Below are 27978 nucleotides of genomic sequence, written 5' to 3'. Positions count from 1 at the left end.
TTCAAAGACAGCACTGGCCATTCGATTGTTTATTTACAGTAATAAACAGTTTTTACAGATCCTAACTTGATCTGGCGAAATAAGGACTATACAATATAAACAGGAATAAACACAAGAAATGATATGTGTAAAACTCATCGGGCCACAACAATACTTCAGCTTACAAAAATCATTTTATATACCAACCTTCAACAATATTGAAATTATTACACATATTGAAATATTCTATTAATTATTTTGCCACTCAGAACACCAGTTCGATTTTAGTGATGTGGTCAGATAAAGATTTAGGATATAGAAAACAGGCAAAATCTTGAATGGCGGTGTCAGGGCATCAAAATTTGATAAATTTGCACAGCATGTGGTCAAAGTGAGTAGACTATAATTCTTTGGGGTGGTATTCTTCATTACAGCTCGAGCCATACAGTAATCACTGCATGCCATGTGTAACACATACGATACAGTATATGCAACAGTTTAAAACTGTAGACTGTGAAATACTACACTGAATAAATGTGTAGCTTAATTTAATATTACCAAAGCAAATTAAAGTCAGATTAGATTATGCAAATATATATTTGCTGCAGCTAACATTTAAATTAAACTCAGATTTAAAAAGACTCAAGTGCTCTTTGTATCTGTAAATTGTCTCAGATACCAGAAGTATGTACCATTTTAAATTGTACCATAAACAGTTCATATATTAAGTAAATTAAGGTGATAATATTGGAATCAGATGAAATTGTAAAGCCAATCTGTAAACACAGTCTGTATCTGCGGAGTTAACTTTTGTTTAAGGCTAAACTGATGCAAATAGCTAACTAAACAACCAACCAACCAACCAAACAAACAAACAAAAACATTGCACATTTCTAAAAAGACTGACATACGAACCTGTCCTCATGTATGCTTAGAAAACAATTCTAATTTGCATCAGTTTATATAGGCAAGTATATTACTTGTTTCATCCTCAAAATATCTAAGAGTGGAGTTTATATGTATTCTATGCAATTTTAGTTGGTCTCCATTCAGTTCTGCAGCTCATTTGACCTTTCATAAGGCATTGTTTTAGTTGCTAAGCTGAATCACAATATTCATATATTATTCCAGTCACCTTTAGTCACACCTCATAAACAGTCAAGTAAATTCATGAGTTCACATCTGATTTGGTCCAGTTCTGTACCTCATCTATTCAAAAGACAATACGCTTCACAGATATCACGATAATGGTCTCCAGGACCATATTCTTTGACAACACACTTGCAGATTAAAACCAATACACTGTTTGGTACTGTCTTTACATATGAAGACAACTCATTTATAACAAATACAAGTCTTAAAATATACATTTATAATACAAATATTCTAAATAATAGAATAATAGGCTATATACAGAAAGGTGACTTTCTTGTGTTAATATACAAGCGCCTATAGAATACTATGAGAGGAATGTGAGAAAACTTCAAAGTCTCATTGGGATTTGTTCATTGTGCTTTTCTACTAAGGGTTCTAAACAATACAACACATAGTGCTACTGGTCCCAAAACCACTCCACAATCCTGTGATTTATTGGAGATGAGTGATGCTATGACCTGAGCACTAGATGATATTGCTCCTAATCTACAATGGCCTCGGTAGTACATATTACCTGAGTGAGGCTAAATGTTTAAATGTGTCCTTTAAATCCAGAATTAAATGTGTAGTAGGCTAAAATTTTGAGTATTACATGAGGTAAACAGAAACATTTACATATATGACATAGTGTTTAGTACATACTAAATGAGGATGGGCTACAGACATGTTGGTTTTAGTAGAGAGCCCGGAAATGCCTCTAAGTGTCTACATGGCCCTGTTCAGTGCCAGAGGTAGCTTTGGTAGTAGTGAATCCTTCTTCTTTGGCTGTCTCAGATGTCACATCTCATTCTCTGTTTGATGGAGGAAGAGAAAGAAGAAGTGGGAGAAGCATAGGATGAGAGAAATCACAATGTCGGCAGCCCAAAAATTCTCCGACATTCCATGACTCCAGCTCCAGGTGGACGGTCACAGTTGTGAGTCAGCTTGACCTGGCCGGGAGTCAGTCGATCATAAGCCAACTTGTATTCACGGTCAAAAGCATCTGATGAGGAAGAAGCACAGGATGGTAAATTCTCACAGAAACATTTATACAGTCAGATGAAAATATTTCATGCACTTCTATACTGAACTTTATTAATCATATGAATCACATGACTTACCAATGTTGATACTGTTCTTGCCCAATGCCACCAATGTCAGGAATAGGATATCTCTATATAGGCTCCTGTAAGCCAAAATAGTGCAGGATTAGGCACATCTTTTCAGCATGAATGGTACAAAATAGAAAGCCTTGAAACAATGAGGCCATTACCGTTGCCTGATGAATCCCAGCTTGTTTCCAAGCAGATGAAGTATCTGACTCATGGGCTGGTAGACATCGTTCTTCTGAATGCTTCTGACAACACTCTGGAGAAGTTCTAGGCTCACAGGCTGTTTCTCCTCCAACAAGGAGGAGACACCAACATTAGAGTTTGAACCTGCACAAATACAACCAGTCTTAGAGAGAATAAGGCCAGATAATCTAGCCTTCACTCATCACTTATACTGTACAAGCAACCAACCATTGTTTGCAATAGCACTGGTGAAGTGCCAGATATGGGTCATTTACGAATACATATTAAGCTGAGAAGTTACAGACAGTTCTTACAATGTGCTCTCCACAGCATGTAACAAGGTGGGATAGGGTCCTGGTGCAGTTTGGGGTTGTCCCACAAAATCTGGACTAACACATTCTTACTGTCCTCTGAGGCAGTGCTCTGGAGTGGCTGTGGATCAATCTGTAAAATAGGATTAGAATAAATATAGAGGTAGCTTTGACAAGATATTTGATATACAACGATTATAGAAAAAAAAAAAAAATCACACATTTGGACATCAATGAAATTGCATGCATCTACCTGTATGTTCTGGCTGCAGTGCTTGGAGCTAAGGATGAGGGCGGGTAGACTGCTGGGCAGCTCTAGTCTACGGAAAAACCACACCAAATTCCAGAAGACAATGGGGTGGTGGTCCACGATGGCTGGTGAGGAAATAACCTGCTCACCCTCGTTTTCCAAGAGGCTCTCCAGCTCCTTCCACACCACCAGAGGACTCAAATAGGGCACTGTGATTGGCTCCTGGAGCAAAAACAAACAAACAAACAAAAAAAACAATATTTAGATCATCAAACTGTATTTTCTAAAAATGATCAAGCTAGAAACAATAAACAAATGTGACCAATAGGTAGATAAAAAAAATAATAAGCAAGCAGGAAAAGACAAACAGAACATTATGATGACTGTATATTTGGACAGTGAGGAACTTACTGTGCTATGGCTAGCACTGCTGGAGGCACTGTCTGTGGATTCACAGCTAGGCTCCTCCTCAGTCTCTGAAGCATCCTTTGTTTCTGTCTGGGAACTAGTCGGGTCTCTGAACACATTGTACAAGCATAAAAATTGTGTTTATGACTTTCGTCTGTCTTGCCAGTTTTTATGTACTGTACACCCCCTGACCTTCAGATAAACCGTTGCAACAATTTATCATCAGCATGACTACAATAAAGAGTTTTAGGAGCAAGCTGATATCAGTAGCAAAAAAAAAACAAAACAGAAAATACTTACTCTTAACTAATAATCTGTATGAGCCAAGGCCATATTTTAACCACACTTTTTATGTTGACTGTCATATGAACAGAGCAAAAATAGGGGTGGCTTCTTTTAGTGAATCAAGCTCGACCCTGGCTCAACATGTGCTTACATGAATCTGGAAACTTTATTTATTTGTATATGAACTATATTAAATATTATTTATCTTGATTCTGTGTACATAAACCAACTATATGTTTAAAACCACACCATAGCGCTGTATGAATTAGCTAAAAAGACTAATTCTAATGAGTTACTTGCCTGTCCTTGCTGGTCAAGTCTCGAATGTTCACATTAAGCAGGGGTAAAAAGGCTGAGCCACAGAAAGGACAAGTGCTATTCAAATTGGAGTCATCAGCTGTCCAGCCAGCCATGATCTCCTCATCATATGCCAGGCACTCACAAGTGTTGCAGCGTGAGCAACTGGACATGCGTACCTGCACACACATGAACCAAAAATACTGCATTTTTAATGGAATCCTTCTACTCGCAAATACCTTTTTAACATTAATCACACTATCATCTGTGTTCTTATTTGATATTTAGTTTAGCATCCCAAAGTAGTATTATTTATTATTCTTTTGAAGTTATTTCTTAATTAATGAGGCCTGAGATACATTTTAAGGATAGGGATGTGTAGGAATGAAGGTCTGTTTATTGAATGCATATACAGCTACCTTTTATTTAACTCAGTTCACTTAAACCAGCAACAATCTTAATTCAAAGTAGCAGCATGAAACTCTTTGGGGTGTATAGTTTTAAACCTGAAGCATTATCTTTTAATGCAGGCGAGTCTGAATTCTGAAATAACCACACAATTAAATGACAAAGTAAACATTAATCTCACCTCTATGTCATAATACTGCTGGCCTGGTGTGAGGCTCACATCAGGACACACGTCTGGGGTTTGTGGGGCTTTCACTACTGACAGTGATGATCCTAGTCACAAAAAAGAAACACAGTTCAGACACTGAGGTGCAGATAACTTTTAAATTTACATTTTTTTCTCATTTCTCTCTTCACTGTTCTCCAGTGAATAAGGGCATTTTTCAGAAAGAAGCATAGTGATGAATGCTGATAACCGGCTTTATGAATGCTAATTTTGGTAGGACGCAGCATAAGATGAGCAGACTCTCTTGAGCTCATAATAAGCAGAAAGGTTCTACAGAGGCATAGGGTATGTCTGCGTGACATCTGAGTGACGATTAGGGAGCACTTCAGCCTGGGATGGCTGATTGAAGGGTTCCAATCAAGGTCTCCACTCCGTGCCAGAAACACTCAGAGGCTTGTCTGTTGGTCTAATTCAACAGCCACTGGGGCAGAAACCAATCATCCATCTTGTCACACTCACACTCTACAAGAACAAAACTGCACGATACTCAATGAGCCAAACAGACTATATACATAAATGTATGTAATATTATTTGAGTCATTTGAAGCAAACTCAAGAACCTGTCGTATGCTTGATCAACTATATTTCACTCACTCATTCCTTTCATGCATTTCACTCATGCCACCTTATCATGCACAGCCATTGTAATAAATATTTCATGAAATTCCCCACAAACTCAAATTCCCCATACAGACATGTTTTTCTGCCAGTGAGTTATTTGTGACAACATATTAAGTGACTTGTATTGATTGACAATGGTGAGAATACATATTTTATTTATTTAAATCAGCTTCCATTTCATTAGGTCATTTAAGAAAAATAACACCAGTCATAAGGGATTGGATCAGAAAATTTGCAAAATTGTTTGGATGTTTTTTGGCAGATAAAATACTTAGCAGGTAAGTTAGCTTATTTCAGTAGTGTTTATTACAGGCCACTAAAGAGTTACATAGCACAGGCTAGCTATATGGAATAATGAATACAATACGTTTTGGAAAATTGTCATAAAACCTAAAAGATAGTGTCACAAAAAAGGCCAGAAAAGGTGAACTGCACAAATGTGACTTTGTGTATGTGGACATTATATTGTATAAGTGAAAATGGGGTTACTACATTATGTGATGTGTTAGGACTATGCTAGGCCTTACCTAAAAATTACCTTAACTATCAGACCCAGTGTTTATATGCACTTCCAGAGATTTTTTTATAATTTTATCTAGGATACATACAGGACTGATCATCTAATAGTAATAGTGATCATCTAAAGTTAATAGTTCCCAGTGCTCCTAGTTTAAATACTCATTTGTCACATTTTATTTTGTTCTTTACTCATTATCAACTTTTTTGCTCCTCGATTCACCCACATTTTATGAGAATTTTTAATTACACCAAACTTCCTGTTTTAATTTAAGCAGTCTATAAGTAGGGATTCAAAATGAAGGGAACGATTAATACACACACAGACACACACAGACACACACACAGACACACACAATCACACACAGACACACACACAGACACACACACAGACACACACACAGACACACACAGACACACACAGACACACACAGACACACAGACACACAGACACACAGACACACACACAGACACACACACAGACACACACAGACACACAGACACACACAGACACACACAGACACACACAGACACACACAGACACACACAGACACACACAGACACACACAGACACACACACTCACCAAGGAGGGAGGCCTGGCGGAAAAGCCTGGGAGGTACAGAAGGACTCTCCAAGCAGCGGTTATTCCTGTTTGGACTCCTCTTGAAGGGAGTGACGCTCAAAGAGGCATCTCTCTGGGGGGAGGACAGACTTTCTGGGTCAGGACAGGGGTCACCCTCAAACAAAGAGGAGCAGTCAGGCTCAACTGAGCCCAGCGAAGACACACTGACCCGATCAGAGTTCAGGTCCTGGAATAAGAACACAAGTCACAAGGACATTCAGGAAACAGTGAGCAAAAGAGGGAGACTAAACTTTGGAATGGAATAATTGTTTTTAATTACCTTAATTCAGATCATATTTATTATTTAATATTTGTAGTCCTAAAGATCAGTCCTAAAGTGGAACATGTACTTTTGCACCAAAGTTCTGTGTCTTACAGTAAAAAATTGTCTAGCTTTTCAATTCTGCCAATTTACAGTAGAATGGAATGAAACAATTTGGACTCACCTGCGCAATGGAAGTCTGCGAGGAGAGCCTTGAATAGAGACGACTAGCTTTCTCGGCCACGCCCTTGCCTGCAGACATGAAGCTGCTCCTGAAAACATCAAGTGTGGGTGTGAGCAGGGATTCCATGGAGAAGGAGGAGGCAGAAGGGGTGGGTGAGGAGGGTGAAGCTAATGAGGTGGGACGGGCTTCTTTGATTTTACGTGGGTATCCCAGTGGCAGTGAAGGTGAGGAAAATAGTCTGCCCCGGGGCTGGGGCTGCAACTGGGTACTTGGCGATCCTGGTAAAGCAGTCTGGCGAGGTGAGTTGTGTGGTGAGGGGCTCTGAATGCTGTGTAGATCTGTGCTAAGTGAACGCTGACTGAGAGGGCTGCTTAGGTGCTCCATGTGAAGCTGGATTTCCTCGGCCAGGTTCCGGCGTGTGTCAGAGGCATCATCTGTCTCTCCTGGCTCATCTGGTTTTCCAGCCTTGCTCTCAGCTGCCAGAAGGGACAAGGGATCAAAACCAGATTCAATCCCTGTCCGTTGTGGCACATGGCCTAGAGTACTGCTGAAGCTAACACTCCTTGCCACACTGCAACTTCCATTGCTAATGTTGGTCTCCATGGAAACTGTGCTCCTCTCTGCGACAGATTTGAGTGGGTATGTTGTGCCTGTTGCTTGCTCTACCTCCTCCTCATCTGGATAAGTTTGCTTCTTTTCACCCCCTTCAGGGGCATGCAGCAGCTCATCAGAAGTCAACATTAATTTACTGGACCTTATAGTATTTTTTCCAAAGATGTCCAGTGAGTTGGGACGTTTGGGTGCAGCTGCACTGTCTCTTACACTTGAGTGATATTGAGGTCTCAGTGCAGTAGATGAGTCCTTTTTTATAGATGTTCCTGTCTTGGCCACTAAAAATATAGACAAAAAGTAATCATGAAATATATAGAAAAATAAACCACTCTCATAATAAGCCTGCCTCCAGAAAGACAGCTCATATATGTACCTCAGGTGATATACAAGCTTTAACCTTCAACAGGAGTGATCAAGTGTTTTTATTGTTATATAATAGCTTGTAACACCAAACTACACCACTTGGTGGAGCCTTAAAGCTCACAGCTGCACTACTGAAAATCAACATGATGCACGACTCACATGGGATGCAGTCTCTCTCCTTCTTCTCCTTCATGTGAGGAGAGCACTCTTGCTCTTCTCCTCCCCCCATCTGCACCTCCTCTTTAGACAATGAGTCATAGCCCTGATCTGATTGTCCACCTGCAACAGAGTGTAGACAAGACATAAGGGGCACTTTGAAGCACTGGTTGAGAGAACAAAAAAGAATTGCCAGTTACACCTCACAGGTTCGTTTATCATAACATCGTCATGTTATGGACAAAGACATCTAGGAAAAAATGTTCATTGTAAACAAAAGCGCATGCAGTTAATTGTTTATCGTTCAAAATGCACTTGAAAACCAAGCATGCCAGAATTTAGAAGAGCTGATTTAGTAGGTTATGCAAGCCACTCTGATTTAGCTGTGCACCTACACTGTGCACCAACGCCGCAGCTACTGTGCTATATCTAGACCACAGAATATGAACACACTATCAGATCAGACCTCTGAAACAGCTACTGATAAAACACTGAAAAAGCTACTGTTCAATATTAAAAACATGGTAGCGCTCTCCCTTCATTTGTAGAGACATGACATAAAAAACAAGTTATTTTACTTGCAGCTAATTTAGTTACTCTTCCTCTTTTACTGTCTTTGTCAGACTCCTGCTGAGAGACTGCATACAAAGGCAGAGTATATTTAAGTCTCTCCTGTCAAATCTCAGCAGCGCTGTTATATGTTCCCTTTTAAAATGCCTCTTTAACATTCAGCTATTCCTGTCCTTATCCCTTTCTTCTCTTCCCCTTTATGATGACATCTCAGGCTGTGGGTTGTAACATTTGTGGTATTTTCCACGCTTAATAGGGGGTTAATATGAGGAAAAAAGTATAAATTGGAGATTGCTCTCTTTATTTTCACTGTGAGAAATAACCTCTCACGGCAACTCAACCTTGTCCGCAAGGAAAGAAGAAGAGTGACAGAGAAAAAAAAATAGAGAAAGAGAGAGAGGGCAAAGTGCTGAAGAACAAGTGTGACCTTGATACTCTAGGAAGAAAAAGAAAGGACATGAGAGGATAGACACATGAATGACCCAGAGTGAGGGCAGACAAAGCACCTGTGCTGGATCCATCATCGCTGGAGTCCATTTTGGTGAAGTCAGTATCGATAGAGGCTCGCTCTGCTGAGTCATTAGTGCTGTCCAGACTGCCGTGGCTCACGCTGTCCAGATCACTGGCATCTGCACAGGAAAACACACAACATTCATTCAGCTAGAAAAACAATTCATGTTTAATCCATAACAAATCTCCACAGATCATTAACAGCATAATCACAACCACGGCATCGCATCTCGCTGAAACCAGCTGCTTGATCTTTAATCTCTGGAGACGACGCTGAATCACACATGGACGATAAGACCTCTAATTGGATGCATTTGAAATTCAGTCTATTATAACTTGTGTAGTAATGAGCTGGTGCAAGTGACAGCGTGAGAATGTTGAAGATCAGATCAAGATTAGGCTGGAGTGTGACCTCCAGGGAAGAAGCTATCAGTTCTGTCTTAATTAACCCCATTAATTTGTGGCTTTGTGGACTGACTGCTTAGAAGAGTTTATGGAGAAATACAGACTTAGGCATATTCACATTGGCATATTTTATCTAACATGTTTCAGCCTTGGTGTTTAATGCTCATCATATCTGACAAGAAAACAATGTGACAACAGCAAATATTGGCCATAATCAAGAGTGGCAAAGATGCATGTAGATGCTTTAAAAATAGCAAAAATAATTATCTAAACTTGTCATTCTATAACTTCACTGTTGTATATGCTTAAAGATAAACCAGTTTTTACCAAAAGGCACATGTTAAACGTTGTCACTAGTGGGCTGTTTTTAAAATAAAATTTAAAATAATTGATTGGTGTGATGCTCTTCATTAAAACTATTATTTGACCTGGCTCTAAAGAGAAGAATGAAGAGGCAAAAGTAACATTTAGTGGTGTAATATATTTACTGGCCTTCACACAACACTGCTGTCTGTAATTAGCTGGACAATAACAGTGAAATAGTTGTGGGATGTTTAATGAAGTGTAGAGAAGCAGCTTAACTTCCTACATACAGCAAAATGATTCATTAGCCCAATCAAACATAATCCTTGCACAACTCAGGAAATAAGCAGAAAGTGATGACTTGATTTATTTTTTTTTTTTTGTAATATTAAATTATATTGGGTTTATTGAAATGGATGAAACATATACGTAAAGGTTTATATGCAAATATATACAAATATTAATATGTATAAATGTAAATAAAAAATTACATTATCAACATTGTCTCTCAGACCAATTACTTTTTATTAAGGATTTTTTGTTTTATTATTTCTGTGTGGTATAAGTATGTACCTGAGAGCTGGGGATCTTTAGCATGACTAGCTTGTCTCTTCCACACTTGTTTGAACTGGACCACACCCCAGACCACATTGCGCAGTTTACCCCACAGGAAATTGCCCCCTCTAGTGGATGAAGGCCATGTACTCTCCAACACCGCCTGAGCAAGCAACACAAAGAGTGAGGATGAGCACAAGCACTCACATGAAGCTAACACACACACACACACAAGCAGATTAAGCAAGTAATTCTTCTTTGTAACCCCCTTCATTATGTTAAGAAGATTGTGTTCTCTCTCAAGGACTAGCTGTAATTACTCTAAAAGAACAAGAACAAGAACAACTCTCAGCTGTCCAGACCTGTGTGTCTATTTATGTGTTTTCTAGATGTTTCTGGGACTTTTTTCAAAACAGGGAAACACTAGCTATCCCATGGGAACCTATCTACCCGCATGCTCGTTTATCTTATAAAACACAAGCACCTGAAACAAAGAGCCAGCCTTAGACTATATGCTTGCTCTAAAATTAGATTAGGAATTAATATTCAGTCTGAGCGCTCCCAAACCCACATTCATTTATATATGCAGCTTCACAAAGCTTTCTCTTACATAGTGCAGTATAGACAATGCTTATTATGAAGATTACGAATACAACTATTAAATATTCTCCAGACAGCTGCAGGACTTTTCCTACTATATTATTCACTGCAAATGGGTTCCTGTAAATATGAATGTGATACTCACTCTGTTATAGTACCCGTATGTTATGGCATTGGGTTGAACTCCAGCCTTCTTCATCTCAAACAGCACCCGAACGGCCAGGACCGGCTGCCCGTATTGCCCACAGAGCTGCATCAGGATCCGGTAACACACCTGAGGAAAAGTGCAAACTGTGAACCGGCTAATAACAGCAAGTATGTTCAGAGCTAGCCCTGGACCAGTAAGTCTCTTTTAATAATATACATATATTTCAGCGTATATATTCATGTTGTTATGACATGAACAGGAGCAAAAGTGTAAAAATAACAGATGTTTGAAAATCTCTTGACATTCCTCACTTTTTTTGCACTCACACCACCTGCCATTAGCTTTAGCATTAGCTCTAGCATTAGATTTGTGTCTTTTTCAAATAAATAGTGTTCATATTGCTAATAATTCAAATATATTCAAAATAGATGGATTGCTGTAGAAACCCTTCACATGGTAAATATTGACATGTCTTATATATTCATGTGTATGTGAATCAGAAATACAGTTCAGTGTATTTTTGCCCTTAAGTGCACTTTATATGTTTGTCAACAGATGAAAACTTTTGAGTTAGCCAAGTCTGTTACATTTACATTACAGATGTGATGTTGATCAATGCATATGGCTCTTTATAAGAATAAAAAAATGATGTGTATTCTTGGTGTCTACCTCGTCAGGTGGCTGCAGCTTCTTGTCCTGCATCATCCTCAGGACATCGTAGGCAGCTCGGAGTGCCCGCACCTTAGACTGGCACGCTGCTACATAGGCTGGCAGGCATATGAACCACAGGCCATGGCAGTGCCGCAGCAGACACTTGGACCACATGTGAGGTATGGATGAATATGTCTTGGCCATGCGCTGAGCTGATTTAATTTCCTGATAAAAGGAATAAGATCAGAGCAAGAGAAAGACTGTGTGACTGGGTGAGTAGAAGTTAAAAAGGAGCAGCAGCAACAGAAATGCTCTTTGATCTGAATAGAGAGACCGATAGGTGACACGCACCTGTTTGGAGCGACGGAAAATGGCGGCTGGGCTCCCAGGGCTGGTGTGTCTGGAATTTGTGGTTGCCATAGGGATGCCGGTGCCTTCCTGGGGTTCACAGAGTTCAGCATTCAGCACGGGAAATCCGCTGTAGCTACACAACACACACACACGGGTTATTCATCAATAATGCAGCACTTTCATCCATTTGATTTTAGTCCTACTTGGATTAAAATAGGTTTGTTAGATTTGGCTGCTGAAATACTGTTTGCAATTCAGAGGAGCATAAGAGCTTATGTTTTTCAATTATTCTGACTCCAAATTCTTGGCACGTATGCACAAAGTAACGCACCAAACAAACACAGACTAATTGCAAAACATGTGGCATTTGCCACAGTGCATGAGAAATATTTTCAGACTTAATATGCATACGTTCAGAAACAGCGCTAAAATCAGCACATTAAGAGCTAACCCTCTAAAGCTGTAAATTTGATCACATGCTCTGTTAGGAGTCTATAATTCTAGATGGTGCATTAGGAGATTTGTAGACATTGGAATCCAAGGAGGTTTTTAATGTGGGCTTTACATCCCCTGGGGAATAGCTGAGTTTTTTCTGCTGCTGAAAAGAGTTGGCTATCATCTCATTACTCTTTTGTTTTGTAATGCTCTGCATGTATGCATTTTCTGTGTGTGTGTGTCTGATAGAGTGTGTTTGAGAGAGAGAGAGAGAGAGAGAGAGAGAGAGAGAGAGAGAGAGAGAGAGATTATGTGGTACCTATAAACTACGGAGGGCTCCTCTCCCTCAGGCACAGGTGGAAGCTCTGGAGGTGTGATGAAAACTGTGTGCTCACTGCGATGTGATTTGTCCAGCTCAATAAGCCTGGTGTCTTCTAGCCTCTCACTGTCCACCTGAGATTAAAGCATGCTCATTAAATCTTGACCATAAACACACAAAAACAACACAATGGCCAAATGTTGTGTGGAAGTAAGAGACTTCATGAATGGGTTACTTTCAGTGGGAAAAAGCTTGATAATATTTTTAACACTGGCTTTTTACACCTGTCTCTACCATCTGCTACACACACACACACACACACACATACACACATACACACACATACACACACATACACATACACACACATACACACACATACACATACACACACATACACACACACACACACACACACACACATACACACACATACACACACATACACACACATACACACACACACACACACACACACACACACACACATACACACACAACACACACACACACACACACACACACACACACACACACACACACACACACACACACACACACACACACACACACACACACACACACACACACACACACACACACACACACACACACACACACACACACACACACAGAGTGCAATGACCTGGACTAAAACACTGTCGCTCAGGGGATACAGACACGTTAATGTGTAGTGCACTGGCATCAGACTAGACAGCAGCTCAGAAGTGTCATGGCACATTTAGCTTCCAGACGTCTGTCTGCTTGACCATACAGAAAGCACTGACCTACATCTATCCAGGAAAAAACACCCACAGAAAGAGAAAATTTGTCTATTAGTGAGGTGTCAGGTTTTGATAGAGAGGAAACAACACTGAGTATTGTTTCTTGGCAGGAAGAACTGACGTCTAATAGCACTGATTGAGAGGTATTTTTGAACCACTACACAGCTCTCTTGGAAGGTCATCATGCCATTGGCTCGAGCCTTCGCAGAAGTGTTCCTAGTTCTTCTAGGAATCTGTACTCCACCTCTTTATGTCTTTAAATCTTGCTCAGCTAGCATTCAGTTCTCTGTGCAAACCCATACAATGTTCTCCAGCCGCATTTGGCCCACTTTAAAATCAGCTCACACGGTCACTTTCATTATCAGTGCGCCGCTAAAGCACTGTCCTTGGCAGGCTTTAAATGGCAAAGGACGAGACAAGGCAGGCAATGACTTCGACTGTTTATGGCTCTAATGAACAGTGTGATCTGGAGCGGAGCCACCTCCACCCCTTTATTGGGTAATCGGCAATGAGAGAAAAACAACTCACTGTGAATGAGAAATAAGTTGTACAGCACTTCTCATGACTTTCAAAGCTAAATCTTTAATATGGTGTGTTTTTCATGGGAAAACCTAAAATATCATTTCATGTTTTTTATGGAGACAGCGTGAGGAGAAATTTGCGGAGATGATGGAGCATCCTGGCAGAATCAGAGTGTCTTGGCAGTGATGTAGAAGCGCATCTGTTATGTATTGCACTCTAATGGTACTTTAATAACACATAACATCAGCACAAAGTCATACACAAACAACACACACGTACTAATAGTCAGTCTGTATTGATGAACCGATTCAGTAAAAAAAAAAAAAAATCACAGAATATGTGATCTTCTTCTTCTTCATACTATTATTATTATTATTACTAATCTCTAAAGAAAAATGTATGTTACTCAAAGTCCAATCCAAGTAAATAAAGAAATAAATAAAAACTTTTTTGCACTTTATGAAAAACTACAACATCTAGGTTCTTACCTTTCCTCCCTTTTCTATGCCAAAGAGCTTTCCACGCGAGCAACAAATGCAGGGGTTAGATAAAAGAAAGAGAAAGAGGAGTGAGGAGGACAGAGGAGTGGGCAGAGTGAGTAGAGAACGTAGAGAAATTGAGCATGTAACAGAGAATATCGATCTAAATTTACTGGCCTCATTGACATCATTCTTGGGGAGCTTATTAAACACTTTATTGAGGCAAGAGTGAGTTAGCAGAAATCTAGGCAATTTATAACCAACAAATGAGGAAATTTGTGGAACCTTTTTTTAAAAAAACTAATGCAAAGGCAATTTCAAGGAAAACATTCTACCTTGTCTACGCAGTCATCAAAAAACGCCAAGCTTGCATCCTTATCACTGACAAATGAGCACTCCTCAATAAAGCGGATGAACATCTGAGTCTTGGTCATGAGGGAGTAAAACTTTTGATGGGAACGATCACGGCTCTTCAAGAACCCTGCGGTAAACAGAAATCATTAATCCTTGTATCACCTTATTACATAGCACTGAATTTACTGTATGTTTAGGGATCCTCTTAATGGAAGATGAATGTGTGTGCACAGATATGAGTCCAAATAAATGATAATGTGACATGTTTTATATTTACATAAGATTATTTTAGCATTCATAGTTTACTCTGGTATGTGCTTTAAAAATGGTCTAAAGTCCAAGATGCTCAATGCTGTTCTTGTTACAGGATGTATGTATTTCATTGTATTTACAGGTAACTTACAGTAAAACTGAGACTTTTTTAAGCAGAAAACTTAAGAGTGTAAAACTTATGCACTAAACTGCATATGCATATATAATCAACAGTATTTCAACATCCAGCCCAGCTGCAGAACTCTCAATGAGCTCTCTAAATGAATTCCAGTGGGCTTCTCTGGCAATAAACAAATCTCTGGAATTAAGATTTCATTGTTTTTGAACACTGAATTTTTTCACAGGGTTGACACTACAATGGCTGTCTGCTTTTTTTTGGTTGTTTTCCTTTTAAACTTAATACATCTCTTATCAGACTAAATCTAATTAAATAGTTGGATGAGAAGCTTACCTTGCAGGTCAAAAAGAGAGCTGGCATCAGTCGCTTTTTCAGAGGGCGCCTGAGTAATGGGAAGCAAGTAGGAGCGGTAACCTTTTAAGATAGCTGCCATGAAGCGCAGGAAGGCTTCTTGGATCTCTATCTCCAGTGACTGGAGACTCTTCCCGCCACTGCCAGGGTCCCGTTCGCTCATAGACACATCTATCTGGCCTTCTTCACGACTCAGCAAATAGTCTGCAGAAAATTACAAAAGTTATATAAGAAACGTCAAATAGGCTCCATTTCTATCTGATCCTCAAATACATTTTACTGCTTCCTGATAAAGCAAGTAACATTTGTATAGATGAAGATGATATAGTAGCTTTGAACATTTAAATGTTTTAGAACATACAAACAAAAAACAAAATGTTAATTCTTAGAACATTCAAAAAGTATATGCCTTTCCTGGTAAAACTAGTCAAATAATATTACAACCATGTGAAGATTTATTGTTTTACTGTGGTCAGGTCATCAAGAGCACACATTAAGAGACATATATCATTCTTTATGTACTTGTACATAATGTACTTTATATGGCTGACAAGTGTAATAGCCTGCAAAGAACGATCAATCAGCTTGTAGATCACATCACAAGGCTACACAGACATACTGATATTAAATCTGTCAGTGTTAAGCATCGAACTCTGTCTCTAAAGCTCGATGCTTCTCAAGGCTCAGTATTTTGTTTTTTACTGTTAAACGGTAATAAAAAGCTGGATCAGTAATAAAACGATTTGTTTGAAAAAGGACATGGCATAACCTGCTAAAGCTCTAAGAAAGATCGTTCTAGTGCAATTAATTGCGCTTAATATATCCTTGAATGGAATCTCAACAAAGAGGAAAAAGAGAAAAACTCTCGGCTGCGCTGACAGCATAGTAAATCCAGACTCACCCTGCACCAGCTGTTGATGGAGATTGCTGAGGGTGTTGATCAGACGTTTGCAGGCTTTCCTTGGCAGGATTTTCCATGTCAGGGCTCTGCGATCTTCTTTGCTGCATGCACATAAATTTATTATTAAAGGGAGGAAAAAAACAGGTAAACAAAACAGGAAATAGGAGACTAAGCCAAGACATAAGAGAGCAGAGTTGAAAACTACATCTTCTTTTCAGCATTCTCCACCTGGCTGACAAACAGGACCATGTGGATACCAGATGTACGACTGACTCTCTTATCTTTTACAGAATGTTGCTCATTCAACATTAATGTAATCACTAGCAGGTATTATCACTATTTAGAATCTCCTCAAGAAATCCTTGTCATGAAGGAAAACCAGCAAATGTAATATTATGAAGAGGACTGGTATTTTTATTGAAGAGTTGAAGAGGTCAGTTGAGATTTACAGGTCATTCTTCAAGAGCTGCTCATGTCAAAAGGTCACTCACTGTGAGATGGTGTTGGTATCCAGGTCCACACAGCTGATGTCGGCCGGTGGCTCAAACAGGTCAAAATAGCGTGAATCCACACCAACTATGAAGGGGCATGGAGCGCTGAGCACATCAGCCAGTGCCAGCGGGCACAGGGGAATGTATGGGCATGGCCAGTGGAAGGGAAAGATCATCTGCAAGCAACACAATTCAGTGCTTATTCAGTGATCTATTAACAGAGAACAACGAGTAGCAGTTTTATAAGTGGAGTTTTAAAACCCTGCATCTAAGAAGCCTTGCAGGCAGCACTCACTGACACCAGGGCCTCTGTAACACTAGTAAGCACAGCCGGACGAAGTGAATGCACCAGAATCTTGTGCTCGGTCACAGCCAGAACCAGCAGAGTCACTGCGTTTTTAGGACCCAGGTTCAGCAGCAGCGTGGAGAGACTTCCACCACTGAGCAACAACAGAAAAGAGGAAGCACACCTTTACATACAGACATGGTGTCAGGAAATATGCTTAGGTTTTTCAACTACACAAGACCTTGCCTTGAACTTGGAAGTGTCAGATTTTCAGGAATGTGTCAGTCACATTCATTTAAATGATGCCTTTGAATTTCAAAAACCTTAAAATATTTAAGTACATAAGTACATTTCAAAGCTTATAATTTTGGACAGCCACACACAGTACACTGTGCATTTGTATCAACGTCTTAGTAATTTGTCAACTATGTCAAACACATTAGTAACTCTTTATTTACCAATAGTTTAGGTCCTTCATCACTGATATTTCATTGTACACAAGGTGACCCAAAATAAACGCACAAATCAACCCCAGTTGATCTTAATTCATCATTTTCACTACATGTAGTATGTACTGTAGAGTCTACGTGCCTGTTATAAAAACATCTATGATTTAACCACAGAAAAGTGTGACTTTCTTTAAGCCTACTGAACTACTTATACAAAATATTTGTTAATCTTGCTTGATTTTGCCAATTTATCAAGCTAATTCAGAAATCATGCATCCCAGTAACATTAGTAACTTAGTAACATTCAATCTGATGGCGTTAGTAGACAGTGATTGTGTGACATACCTCAAAGGCAGAGGAGATGAGACCGGCTGGCTCAGCATTAGGTTATCGTGTGGAGATAACTGTGGACAAAAACAAAAAATAACAAACATGTCACTATTTAAACCATATTACCCATCCCTCTATACACAGGCACTGAAGAAAAGCCAAAGCATCTTGTAAAAGTCCAATTCAAACTCACCTGGACCAGAATGCGTGGTCTTTGTGAAGATGGGAAAGGAACTTTGTGCATAAAATGAGAGATATGCCTGTAATAAAGATGGAGAGAAATATAATGAATAAATATAGTTGCACGCAGTTATTGAGGGGTAATTTACTACATGTTAACAACTTAGGTCAAATAATTTATATAATATAATATATAATATAAAAATAGATTTTTATTGTTCCCTGAATTGGTATAGATAATTATAAATCCGTTATTATTGGCAAACCTAGTAGTCAAATGAAACTAATATGAACTCATTCTTGATGTATTCAGCAAATTTGGCAAGAAAATATCAAAGTGTTGGTGAAATATAGCCAAACTTTCTGTTTGACAGAACGACATACGGTATTGGCATATGAATGTGGAAGGAACCTTACTGCATTGATATGACTTGGCTTCATGTCAGAGATCAGATGACAAAGGATTATGAATTTATTATAAATGGTTACAGAGTAAAGAGAAAAAAAACATAGGTTTTCATGTTTTAGCACCCCCTGGTGACATGAGAATATTTATTAAAAAAGTACCCCAGGGGGCCCAAAAGTTTTATTCAAGTTTTATTTCGTTCCATCAAGCTGTTGTCAAGATATGGATTGATTTCCTGTTTTTTGGCTTCACCCTCAAATTCATTTGCGTGTCACAGATGAATGCTTGTAAGTATGAAAATAAAAAACCTAATTCAAAACTATCTATCAAAACTAGTCTTTTGTTGAGATTTGGTGACAATTGAACAAACTCTGTGGGATGTGAACAAAAATAAATAAATGAATAAAATAAACAGCAGAAAATATGGATTCATGTAATAAAGATTAATGGGGAAAATAAAGATTTTATCCAATAGTGATACTAAATGCACTTAGAGCCTAAACTGGTACAATGACTATTAGCACTATGCCAATTAATGTTCCAGATTTCTTTTCACTGTGCAACTTCTGTGACAAACAGCATATAATGTACTACTACTACTACTACTAATAATAATAACACAACAAATGATGTTAAATATTTCAAGATTCATGAACAATATCTAAAAATGTAACAAATGAAAAAGAAATAGCTCAAATACAGAGAGATTCAACAAAGCACTCACTTCTCAATGGGCAATGTGTGAGGCCCAGAAATCGAATAGCGGTAGAGGAAAGTGAGGTAAGTGCGGAAAGCATCAAAAAAAGGCCAGTGAGAAAGAAGGCAGATGCTCTTGTTGGTGTGGACTGTCATGGAGTCCTCAGCCCTCAGGCCATTGGCATGTAGACCAAGCTGTGCACGCTGTCTATCAGTCAGACGCTCTTCTGGGTAAACCTCATAAAACTGGATCGCTGCACCATAAACCTAGACATATAAAGATGTCAACTAATCACGTAATTGTCCCAAAAATTAAAGACAGCACATCTATATCTACTAGGCTATATGTCTTATAAAACAAATCAAGTGCAAGAGATGAAAAGCTTTAATCTATTTCTGCGGCTGACTCCTAAATTATATTTAAGGTATGAAAAATCAAATCATAGAGTAAGTCCCTTGAGAGATATAATTTTTGTTTTGTTTTTCTATTCATAGAAGCAACCAATATCTAGGGGTAGTTTTGCTTCTTTGAAGTTGCTACCTAGATGAGGCAGAATGAAGCCACATCAGTAGGCTGGGGATTAGTATGCATGTAGAGTGAGCAAAAGGTATGCACTGAAGTAAACACATCAATTTCACTCTCTATTAAGACAGAGACTGATAATATTTCCAAAATACTCAGCAACTCTTCAAAGTATTTATGCACAATATCTGTAGCATACATTTTCACAATTAGTGTCACTGTACTGAGAAAAGTAGAATAGTCAAAGCAGCTGTTAAATTACATTAAGATGATAAAACAACTTAACTTGCAGACTTGAGCGTACATTAAAGTATACATCTACATCTATGAGTTAGATTGGATTAAACTGGTTTTACATACTTTCCTCTGTCAATAATAATGCATTAACAGTTTGTCTATGCTAATCACACATACACTACAGATTGAAATACGGTTAAAAACACTGGGGTTTAATACATTTGTGCATTCACCTTCTCTCCAGAAGCTCCGGTGAGAACAAAAGTCGAGAACACGGGGAGAGAGTATTTTGTTCGAGAGGGCCAGCACTCTATAGACGCTCCCATTGGTAGACAGAAGAGGGGCACTGACTCAGGCAAAGGGAACGACTCATAGTTCTCTTCTGGGTACCGGGACAGCAGGCCTGAAACATCCAACAAATATCACTCTCAGCACTTCTAACAAAAAGTCTGCTACCCTCAGCATGAGTGATCAATACCACAAATGCTGAAAGTGCTTAGTATTATATTCCATGTGGAAGGCTTATTAGAACCAATGTGTTGGAACTAGAAACTGACTCATCCTACTGCGCTGCACTGTCCTGTCCAACTACAACAAAACAACACTATCCCCATGAGCAGAAAATGTTTGGCCAAAAAACAGCTGTATGATCATTTTATATCCCATCACCCTAGGAGACTATCACATATATCATGAACACCACCCTTATTTCGTCCCATCTCTCTGAGAAGGTAATATCAAACTGCTGCACTGTGCTGTTTCTGACTGATGCTTACTAATCAAATGAAAGAATATTACTTCCCATTGGGTGCTGAACTATTGCAAAATACAGTATGGGATTTGAATATGTTTTGTTCAACAAACCTGCTTTGAATGCAAGTGTGTTCGTCTTGGCCAAAGACTTTTTGTAGCAAAGGTACACAGAGGACCCCCACTGAATAGGGAAACAAAACAGACAAAATACCGTAAATTACTATAAAGAATGGATTATGATGTTTTTAAACATGTTGTAGTTTACAAACACAGTGTAAGAAACAACAATACAGCATCTGAAACCTACATTAACCGTGTTTACAAAACTGCTGAAAGTTAATCCTGTAGCAGCAACGGCTTAAATGGCATTCAGTTATTCTACAACACAACTCTTGTGTAATCACATGCTCAGTAAGTGAGTAAAGTGAGGCTGCTTACCATGCTGCTGTTCAGGTTTTTGTCCACTTTGCAGAAAGCATATGGTGGTGTTTCTCCTTTGCCAGGAACAATAACACAAATGTCTGTGACAGCCAATGTGGTATGAGAATGACACTCGGGTGCACGGCGGTACGTGATGTAGATTTTCTGTGAGGAAGAGCTGCTGATGTTGGCAGAGCGACCAGAAGGCGTTGTTTGGATGATGTGACATCCCGGCTTCAACTTCTCCCTCCACTCAAAGAGGACACTAGGAAATAATTACGGGAAAAAAATCATTTTGAGGCACAGATGCTCTAAGTGATGTATTTGTATATACTTATGAAATTATGCTACAGTATGAAAGCTGTGTGGAAACCTGTGTGAAATTGTCATGGAAATACCTTTAAAAGCATTTGAATGAAACATTTTAGGAGGTACCAGCTATATGGCCACTAGACTTTTCACTTTATTAATGTTTTTGTAATGCTTCAAAAAGCAATGGAACTAGTATGGTATTGATGAAACTGCAAATACTGTAATTACTACCTTAAAAAGCTGAACAGATAAATCACATAATAACCACTCAGTACAACAAGGGACTATTCTTCAACTGTGCTAATCCCTAAGCCCTTATTTCCAAAATATTGAGATTGTCAGAGATTTCTGGACAGACCTAATAGTTATTTACTTTAGCAGTAATTGCTGGAGGAAACATTGCTGTTATTTTCCATTTCTCTGTCTCCTATAATATGCCTATTACGATCGGCTCCTGTAATTTGGAGCTCATTGTAATGGTTAAGGGTAGACACAAGTGACTCACCCAAGGTCAGTGAGAGGCGGCTTGTCTCGTCCTCGCCTGTAGCACAGTAAGATCTGGGGACCCATGATGCTGCCTCCATTCAGCTCAGCGGGAAGGCCTGAGGGAGTGTACTCGATGCAGGTGTAGCCCTGCGGCACCTCCTCGCCCTGAGAGCGAAATACCACCACTACATCTGTGATTGGAGCCTCAGCTGGAGCTGAGCTCCTCTGGCAGCTTTCATTGCACGTTATGTTATCTTCAAAGGGCTCTGAAGACTCAGTAAGGCCCGCCACCACAAAGTAGTCTGCTACACGTGGGCTTTTGTCCTCCATCTTCTAGCTTCCCCATAGAGAGAGAACAGTAGAGCTGGGAAGAGATGAGGAGAAAGAGAGAGGGAGAAAGTGAGAGATGGGGTAACCACACACATAGGAAAGTAGGGCATGCAAGATCTATGTTACAGGATGTTGCTCACTTTAGAAAGTTATGTGAAACTTAACTAGCATGAGCTGCCTATGCCAGCTGAAGAAATAAAACATTCTAACAGCAGGCAGTACCTCAACACTGCTGACTTATAATGGTAAGGTTTTGCACAAAACTATGACTAAGAATGACTAAATTGCAATTGGACTATCTACAGTAAGCATATTTTAGCATACAAAAGCCATTCCAGCAGATGCCTTAAATTTCATTGGAAGACATTTTAAAAAGCTGACCTGTGGGTTCATAGAAAATCAAAAAAGTAATATGACTGTTTTGCACATTAAAAATTCACATCTAGCATAAAGTTACAGAATCATTGCAGCAATTCTCTCTGATCTAGATTCATGAATGCATTCCTAAAGCTTGGAAAAGTATTCAAACATCTAACAACCATTCTATTAAACATATTTGCATGCACACACACACACACACACACACACACACACACACACGCACGCACGCACGCACGCACTAAAACTGTTTCATATGCCACAATCTTTGTTGTATACCATATGGTTGCAATTATCAATAATTCCTGCTGTGCATAACAGAAGATTTCGTTCTGTATAAACTGTAAATCTTCTAAGGAGTCTGTTCAAGTAGAAATTAAATAATTGGATAGTGGAACTATCTCTCCAAAACAAAAACATTTCTATTAAGGATGCCACAAACATCTCAACACTTTCTGAAAACTGGCCAGTGCTGAGGAATTTACAGCACACATGTACAAGTGTCTTCACACTTTAGTGTACAGCCCTGTGTAGCCAGCTGAGTGTGACTGATTATCGCTGTTTCATGGTGCCATAAATAGCAAGCAGATAAGCAACCCCACTCTTGCTTATAATTTCTTCTACTTCTTCTACTTCTTCTACTTATATATTCATATATTGTGTAGTTTCTGCCTGTTGCAGATCTAATGTTTGTTTAATACTCATTATTAATGATCATGAATGGAAAGGGTGTAACTTGTATATTCCACAAAGACCTATCATCATAGACCTGGAAGATCCTGGAACATTACTAATTTTAATTGCTGTAGTACTAATATTATTACATACATTGATATAATGTCCAGATTCCGTTAAGTATTTCTTACAAATACTCCTACAATTAAAGCTTTGTGAGTCACATGGTCACAAGCCAGGAATAACAGGGTTTTAAGCTGTACTGCTGCCTCATGATGTCCAATACATCTTAATATTATGGACTTCATACGATAACAGTAATAGGCCGTAGTGAGGCATTTGTCCCGGATCAGTTTACAGGCTGCTGAGCATCATCACCAGCACTGACACAGCAGATGAGCACTTTCTCTGGCTCTCTGTAGGGTGTCAGTCGGTCAAGAGCTTTGGAGGTAATGGATTTGTGGTTTGAATTATGGACCAGCAATGTCACGGGACAGAGTTTAAGAGCTTATTGGGGGGGCTGACCTTCTGACTAACTCCTCCATGTTGAATAAAGAGATATTCCACCTCCTTGTTTTATTAAACTGGTCAGCTAAAGAGAATGTATGATTTGAGGATGAGCAAAAAATAACTAATTGAAATGCTCAGAAAAAGACTCACAGATTAAACATGGTGTATATGATCCTAATCCAGCACATCTAAGTGCACGTGCTCCCAATGCCTCATTTAGGACATCAATGTGCATTACAGTGCATTTTGGTGCTGTTCCATTTTGAGTCTTAAACCAAATTGTTGGAGCTGGAGCTGCAATAGCAAAGAAACACCATTTCTGACGTTCTATCTGAGCAAACCAACACGAAGCCACCCACTCACAAAACTCTCTGTTCCCAGATCCACCTACATCCCTACGCATCTCAGACCACAGAGTAATGCAAACTACATAGAAAATAAGAAGGTGAAAATGCAGCAGATGTGTCACAAGTTAAGCGAGAGATTTGGATTAAAAATAGAGACGTAATCTCTTGGACCAGCAACCACGCCATCCGCCGGGGCTGGCAGTGTGAGCAGAGAAATCATAATCCTCACCATGGCAACAATGGTGCATAAATAAATAAATATAAAGCAGCAAATATTTGTTATGTAGCGGTTTAAAAAGATTTAAAAAGGTTTTGAAAAGGCTGAAAAATGAGTATGCACATAATATGTGAACTAATGGTAGAAGAAGGACATTGTGTATAATTAAGCCCAAAGACAATTACACTTGTATGTCAAATGTTTTTGTGTGAGAAAGTTATAAATAAATGCAGAATTTAACATTCAATCTACTTTCCAGTAGGATGCATTCTCCAATTATAGAACAATGTCAATTATGATAATATAGAGAAGTGAATGTCATGAATAAATAAATTTCATGAATAAGTGAAGCCCAGCAAAGCCTTCAGGCAAACAACATTTATGTCATTCAAAGAACGAAAATTCCTCAAAGTGACTCATGCTATGACAAAAATGGGCAAGCACTGACAGGAAGTTGCTGCCTGATTGAGAAACATGACAACAGCATCACACGGTGACATCGAGATGTCCGGAAGCATGCTGGAAGTTGAGCATTTCATCACAAACTCCTCCACGGCGGAAATCCTGCCAAGAAGAACCTGCGTAACTGTCGCATTGCATACGTAAGTACAATCTGCTTCCTTGGATGGCTTTTTAAAGAATAGGGAACTAGTCTGCTCAAGTGATGACTGATTTCTCTCAAAGGAACTGTGCAACAGGAGATCTGACTTTAGCATATTACTTAGTTCTCTTTTCTCTCTAAACTGATACCGGTATTCCAATCTACAGGCTTTTTAAACACACTCAGACCTAAACATAGACAGTACTGGAGTGCACATTAGTGACAGCCTTACAGACTTCAATTATGCCATTATGACCATGGTGCTATAACATACTACATCCACTATTGTTTATCTTTTACTCCCCTCAAGGAAACTTCCTTGTGTCTGCTACAAAATCTCTGCCTTCTTTCACAATCCTGTGGCTCTGAGATGGCTACAGATAGGCCTACATTATCAAAAACTATGTATCTGAAGTCATACAGCTGTTTCAAAGCTGGGTTTGTTGGCTGAGGGCCAGCACCTTCTGCTCTAGGGAGGTTCCTACTAACACACAGCTTTGGAGCAGTAGGGAGGCCAAGGGGAGAATGCAGGAAGCGGGAATTCATACAGCACATTTGGCCAAGCATCTGGTCCTGCTTAAGCCACAGAGGTGGACATATGACTCCTCGGCACCATGAAGAGACACAAGCAGACATCTGCATACTTAGGAAAGAAGGAAGCCAAGCTATTTCCAACCAAAAATGTGTTTTTTCTGGCAGATCTAGGTTACAGGAAACACAATAAAATGTGTTTCTTCTACAAAAAGCAGTCAGTTTTACACCTGATGAAAGCTTAACAATGTTTAAAGCTGCACTCAAACACTGAGGTTGGTCTCGAATGATGAATGTAATTCAACTGAAAATGTTGCCTCCCACAGGGTAGAAAAATACACTGAACTTGCAAGGTTTTGGGGGAAAACAAAATAACGTGACACGGATAATGCCTTAAGTGAACATACAAGAAACAAGACAGATGTTAGACTATATATTTTTAGGAAACATGCAGACAAGCCGGCTTGCTAGAGCTGTGAGGGCTGGCAAGTGTGACCACAAAAATCTCATCAGCTGGAATGAACAACAATGTAAGCCAGCAAAAGACTGCACTCCTCTGGGTGGGGTGTCTGGTCAGTTAAGGCTATAAAGGAAGTAAAGAAACTTAAGGCAGTAAGTATTTTTCAGTGAACAACTGCATTTAAACAACAAACACGGAAACCTACCTGCTTCTAACCCACAGGGAATTCCTCAGTAATCAGGCAGAAACTTCCTCTGAGCTATAAAGCACCATCTCTTAACCTTTCTTAAATAGAGCAACTTCTAACACAGCTTTTACTCGAGTGAATAAACATACGGTTTTAATAAGAACCACACTTATAACTACACGTTATCAATGAATCAAAACAACCATTTTAACCTCCCATTAAAAGAGCCACAGGGAATGTTTACATACAGCCAGATTAAAGCCGTACTGACCTGCAAAATCATGCAGAAAAAGAGAAAGAAAAACATATAGAACTATAAACACAGTTAGTGCTCCTAGTATTAAATATTATGGGTCATGTGAATCATAATATAGACCTGGAGACTTCAAGAGAAAGAAAAACATATGGACATATAAACACAGTTAGTGCTCTTAGTATTAAATATTAAGGGTCATAATATAGACCTGGAGACTTCAGCATTCAAGCCAAGGCTCAGTATAATCTGTGAGCATTTAAGAAATGCATGTAAAGACATATAGCCAGTGTGTCAGACGTTATAAGAGACAAGCTGATGCCTGAACGTGAACACAACACAAGAGACATCAACGCATCATGGACGTGTTACTGCGCCCCGAGACCCACATCACCACCGCGCGCTGTGACGCACCGCCGCACCGGCACCTCGCTGTATAGGTTCATATAACAACAATAGGAAAGAAAAGATTTTATGGTGTAAATCCACTTACGGTTTCAGTAGATCCACAGTGTGATCACTTCGTAAAAGCACCGCCACCTTTTTATTCAGCTTGAACACGCTGCTATTTCTTCCTCTTGTTTTCCATTTTTTTTAAAGAAAGCAATAAACAGATGGATATGTTTTCATATGCTTCCTAGAGCGAATTGTGGATATTTCGACATAGCCGTCATTACATCCTCACGACTGACCGCTTTGGGATGCGCTGGGATGGATTCTCGCGCACGCGCTTATCAGAACCTGCCGGACCCGACCACGTGACTGCCAGCAAACGGCGAGTACGTCACAAATCATCTGGCTCTGAGGAAGCGCGAGCACGAGCTAGAGGACTTTACCCTGGCAATATTTATTTGTGTTTACGTATTTTTCTTCTTTGTATTTCATATGTGTATTGATATAATCTTTTGATGGCCTGTACTGTTTAATAATATTTAATATAAATAAATAAATAAACAAATAAATAAACAAATAAATAAATCGAGAGCTCGAGGACTTCATCCACACTGATGTGGACACTGATTCAACTCAAACTGATCAGAATCAGAATCAGAATCAGGATCAGGTTTATTGGCCAAGTGTGTTGACACACACAAGGAATTTGGTTCCAGCTGTTTGTGACTCTCAAAAGTACAGACATAAATAACACTATACTATACAAACTACACAAGTCAATGGAGATGATGAGATACAATATAGACAGAATGAGTATTAAATATGAATATAGTATATGACTGATCAGTTATGTACATAAAGGGAGTGCAAATAACAATATTGTGCAATATTATGCTTTTTGTACAATATATAGCAGCAGTAGTGTGTGTAATATATACGGATGATGTGATGACTGACAGTTCTGATA

General features: G+C 39.2%; 1 protein-coding gene across 1 annotated transcript; it reads right to left on the bottom strand.

Moving 5' to 3' along the window:
• Window positions 1-14: 14 nt before the first annotated feature.
• dennd4a (DENN/MADD domain containing 4A) lies at window positions 15-27355 on the bottom strand. Its single transcript, XM_060877952.1, has 30 exons — window positions 27112-27355; window positions 22149-22493; window positions 21350-21596; window positions 21023-21092; window positions 20392-20561; window positions 19427-19665; window positions 18310-18376; window positions 18132-18190; window positions 17347-17491; window positions 17052-17227; window positions 16561-16661; window positions 15642-15863; window positions 14899-15044; window positions 12778-12911; window positions 12024-12156; window positions 11691-11897; window positions 11019-11147; window positions 10292-10436; window positions 9007-9129; window positions 7934-8053; window positions 6800-7689; window positions 6315-6540; window positions 4549-4640; window positions 3963-4138; window positions 3381-3486; window positions 2973-3191; window positions 2723-2852; window positions 2387-2552; window positions 2235-2299; window positions 15-2116 (listed from the first exon to the last, which is right to left on the bottom strand). The coding sequence occupies exons 2-30, from the start codon at window positions 22457-22459 to the stop codon at window positions 1980-1982; spliced, it is 5151 nt and encodes a 1716-aa protein (XP_060733935.1). The 5' UTR covers window positions 22460-22493; window positions 27112-27355; the 3' UTR covers window positions 15-1979.
• Between the last annotated feature and the right edge of the window lie 623 nt (window positions 27356-27978).

This window comes from Tachysurus vachellii, chromosome 9 (genome assembly GCF_030014155.1).
Source record: "Tachysurus vachellii isolate PV-2020 chromosome 9, HZAU_Pvac_v1, whole genome shotgun sequence".
Lineage (NCBI taxonomy): Eukaryota > Metazoa > Chordata > Actinopteri > Siluriformes > Bagridae > Tachysurus > Tachysurus vachellii.
The sequence above is the reverse complement of the archived record's forward strand: the minus strand, read 5'-3'. Positions and strand labels throughout refer to the sequence as shown.